General features: G+C 52.5%; 1 protein-coding gene across 1 annotated transcript in view; it reads left to right on the top strand.

The window, feature by feature from the left end:
- The window catches only part of FCMR (Fc fragment of IgM receptor), a 15,455-nt gene that overhangs the window by 9,192 nt on the left and 4,212 nt on the right, over positions 1 to 2,051 (top strand). The window contains exons 3-4 of the mRNA XM_023758997.1: positions 6 to 228; positions 1,639 to 1,799. Coding sequence (XP_023614765.1) covers positions 6 to 228; positions 1,639 to 1,799 — 384 coding nt within the window. The remainder of the gene's footprint in view (positions 1 to 5; positions 229 to 1,638; positions 1,800 to 2,051) is intronic.

The raw sequence follows: 2,051 nt of genomic DNA, 5'->3' as shown, positions 1-2,051 counted from the left end.
CGCAGTGCCCTCACCAGCTCCAATGACAGAGGCCCCTCCAGCACACCACTCCTCCCCCACCACCCCAGCCACCCACCGCCCTCGAGTTCCCAGGTCATCGGCAGTGGCGGCGGCCAAGCCCACAACCCGCCTGCCATCCACCACAAGCTCAAAGACCTCAGCACCGGAGAGGCTGCTCAGGCCCCCGACAGCCAGCTACAACCAGCACACCAGGCTTCACAGGCAGAGGTGAGAGGCCTCCACCACCCGGGATGGGCTAGAACCCAGGCAAAATAGTCTAGAATTCGGAGACCCACTGAAATGTCTACCAACCAAGGCCCTTCTTGGCTTTGTCTCTAGAAGGCCACTGTGACATAGACGACCTGTGAGTATAGCGCATTAACTCTTTAGTGCCCTTAACATGAATATACTTGCCAATGCCCCAGCAGGTGATCTTGTAGAAGCAAGACCCCAAATTTTCAGTCCCTCCGCATTCATTCACATCTGTTTCGATGGGGAGAAACTAAACGAGACTAAAATTAACGACTAAACTATTGAGGATTATAACTACTTTCACGTGTTTCCTTTTACTTTTTCAATCTAGCTATTAGGAAATTTTAAATTACATGTATGACTCACGCTATGTTTCTATTGGACAGCACTGCTCGAAAGGCTAGAATAGATGCTAGGAAAGTGCTGCAGTAGACCACTAGGGGGCAGTATTACAGCAGCCGCCAAAGAAAAGCTACAATAATCGGAATTATTTTTACCTAAGCAAAGATCAACATGTGAGTGAGGAAAGGGACCTTCATTTAGGTCGTATAGATGAGGAAACAGACCATGAGAGCGAAGTAGTTTCAAACGGAACCAGGATTCCTGATTATTAGTTCAGGAAATGACAACAGCCTACTTAGGGAAGAATTCAAGGCAAGTCAATCAACATTTTCTTACTATGTGTCAAGCATGGCGCTATGTCCTGAAGATGTAGAAAAACGAAGCCATGCAGTATATAGGTCCTATCTCGCTAATGCAAGTCTGACCGCGACAAAGGTTGTAAATGCTATGATCACCAGAATTGGGAAGAGGGAGAAAAGAATCGGTTCTGGTTTGCCATGTTCAGGGAAGAGGACTTACCCACTGGCTCTTTGTGGAAAGTAAAATTTCCACATGCAGAGGAAAGAGAGGGGAGGCCTCCTAGGCAGAGGGAGCACCGTGAGAAAAACATCCTCTTTCCCACAATGAGAAGAAACGAACTCATTGAACATTTGCAATAAGCTTGAGGAAACTGAGGTACAGAAAGGGAATCTGACATTTGCTGACCGCCGCGTGGACCCGGTGCATGAAGTTCTTTTCATCCACTCTGTGGTCCGCCCTTAAACGGTTCTGTGAAATCGGTTTTACTAGACCCATGGACAGGGAAATGAGGCTCAGAGAAGGTAGGAGACTGGTTCCAGATCACTGGTTCCAGTGAAAATCTGAATCTAAATTTGGCTCCAGAAACAAGGCTCTTTGTTGCGGGGGAGGTGGGGGGGGGGGGGGCGGGAATCGGTTAACAAAGGGACAACCTGAACCATCTCCAAACAGTGGCCACTCAAAAGTGCTTCCTTAAGCCTCCTCCCTTCCCGCCCTCTCCCCCTCTCCCTCTCCTGCCCCCCTCAGAGCCTCCCACCACGGCCCGGCGTCCCGAATGGAAGACCAGGGGTTTCACCTCCTGATCCCCACCTTCCTGAGCCTTATCCTGCTGTCCCTTCTGGGGCTGCTGGTGACCAGGATCATTCAGAGGAAGAAAGGTGAGCGGTCGGGCTGGGTTAGAGGGAACTGAGCGGCCCAAAGAGCCCAGAGCACCCCCCTCCCCCTCATCCACCCCCTCTCTCCCGCTGGTTCCCCGGAGCTTTCGATGAGTGGCCGGGGGTACAGGGAAGCCAGGGATGGGGGGGGGGGGTGAATCGCCTGGAAGTGGGGTCGCAGCCGCCGGGGCGCTTTGGCCTTCTGTGGAGGGTAGGCCGGCGCCGCGCACCCTAAGCCGTTCTCCCCTCCCCGGGGCTTTTTGCCGAAAAGCCCTCTCCAGGCGG

Source organism: Myotis lucifugus, unplaced genomic scaffold (genome assembly GCF_000147115.1).
Source record: "Myotis lucifugus unplaced genomic scaffold, Myoluc2.0 scaffold_145, whole genome shotgun sequence".
NCBI lineage: Eukaryota > Metazoa > Chordata > Mammalia > Chiroptera > Vespertilionidae > Myotis > Myotis lucifugus.
Note: the sequence above shows the minus strand (reverse complement) of the source record. Positions and strands in the feature narration are given on the sequence as shown.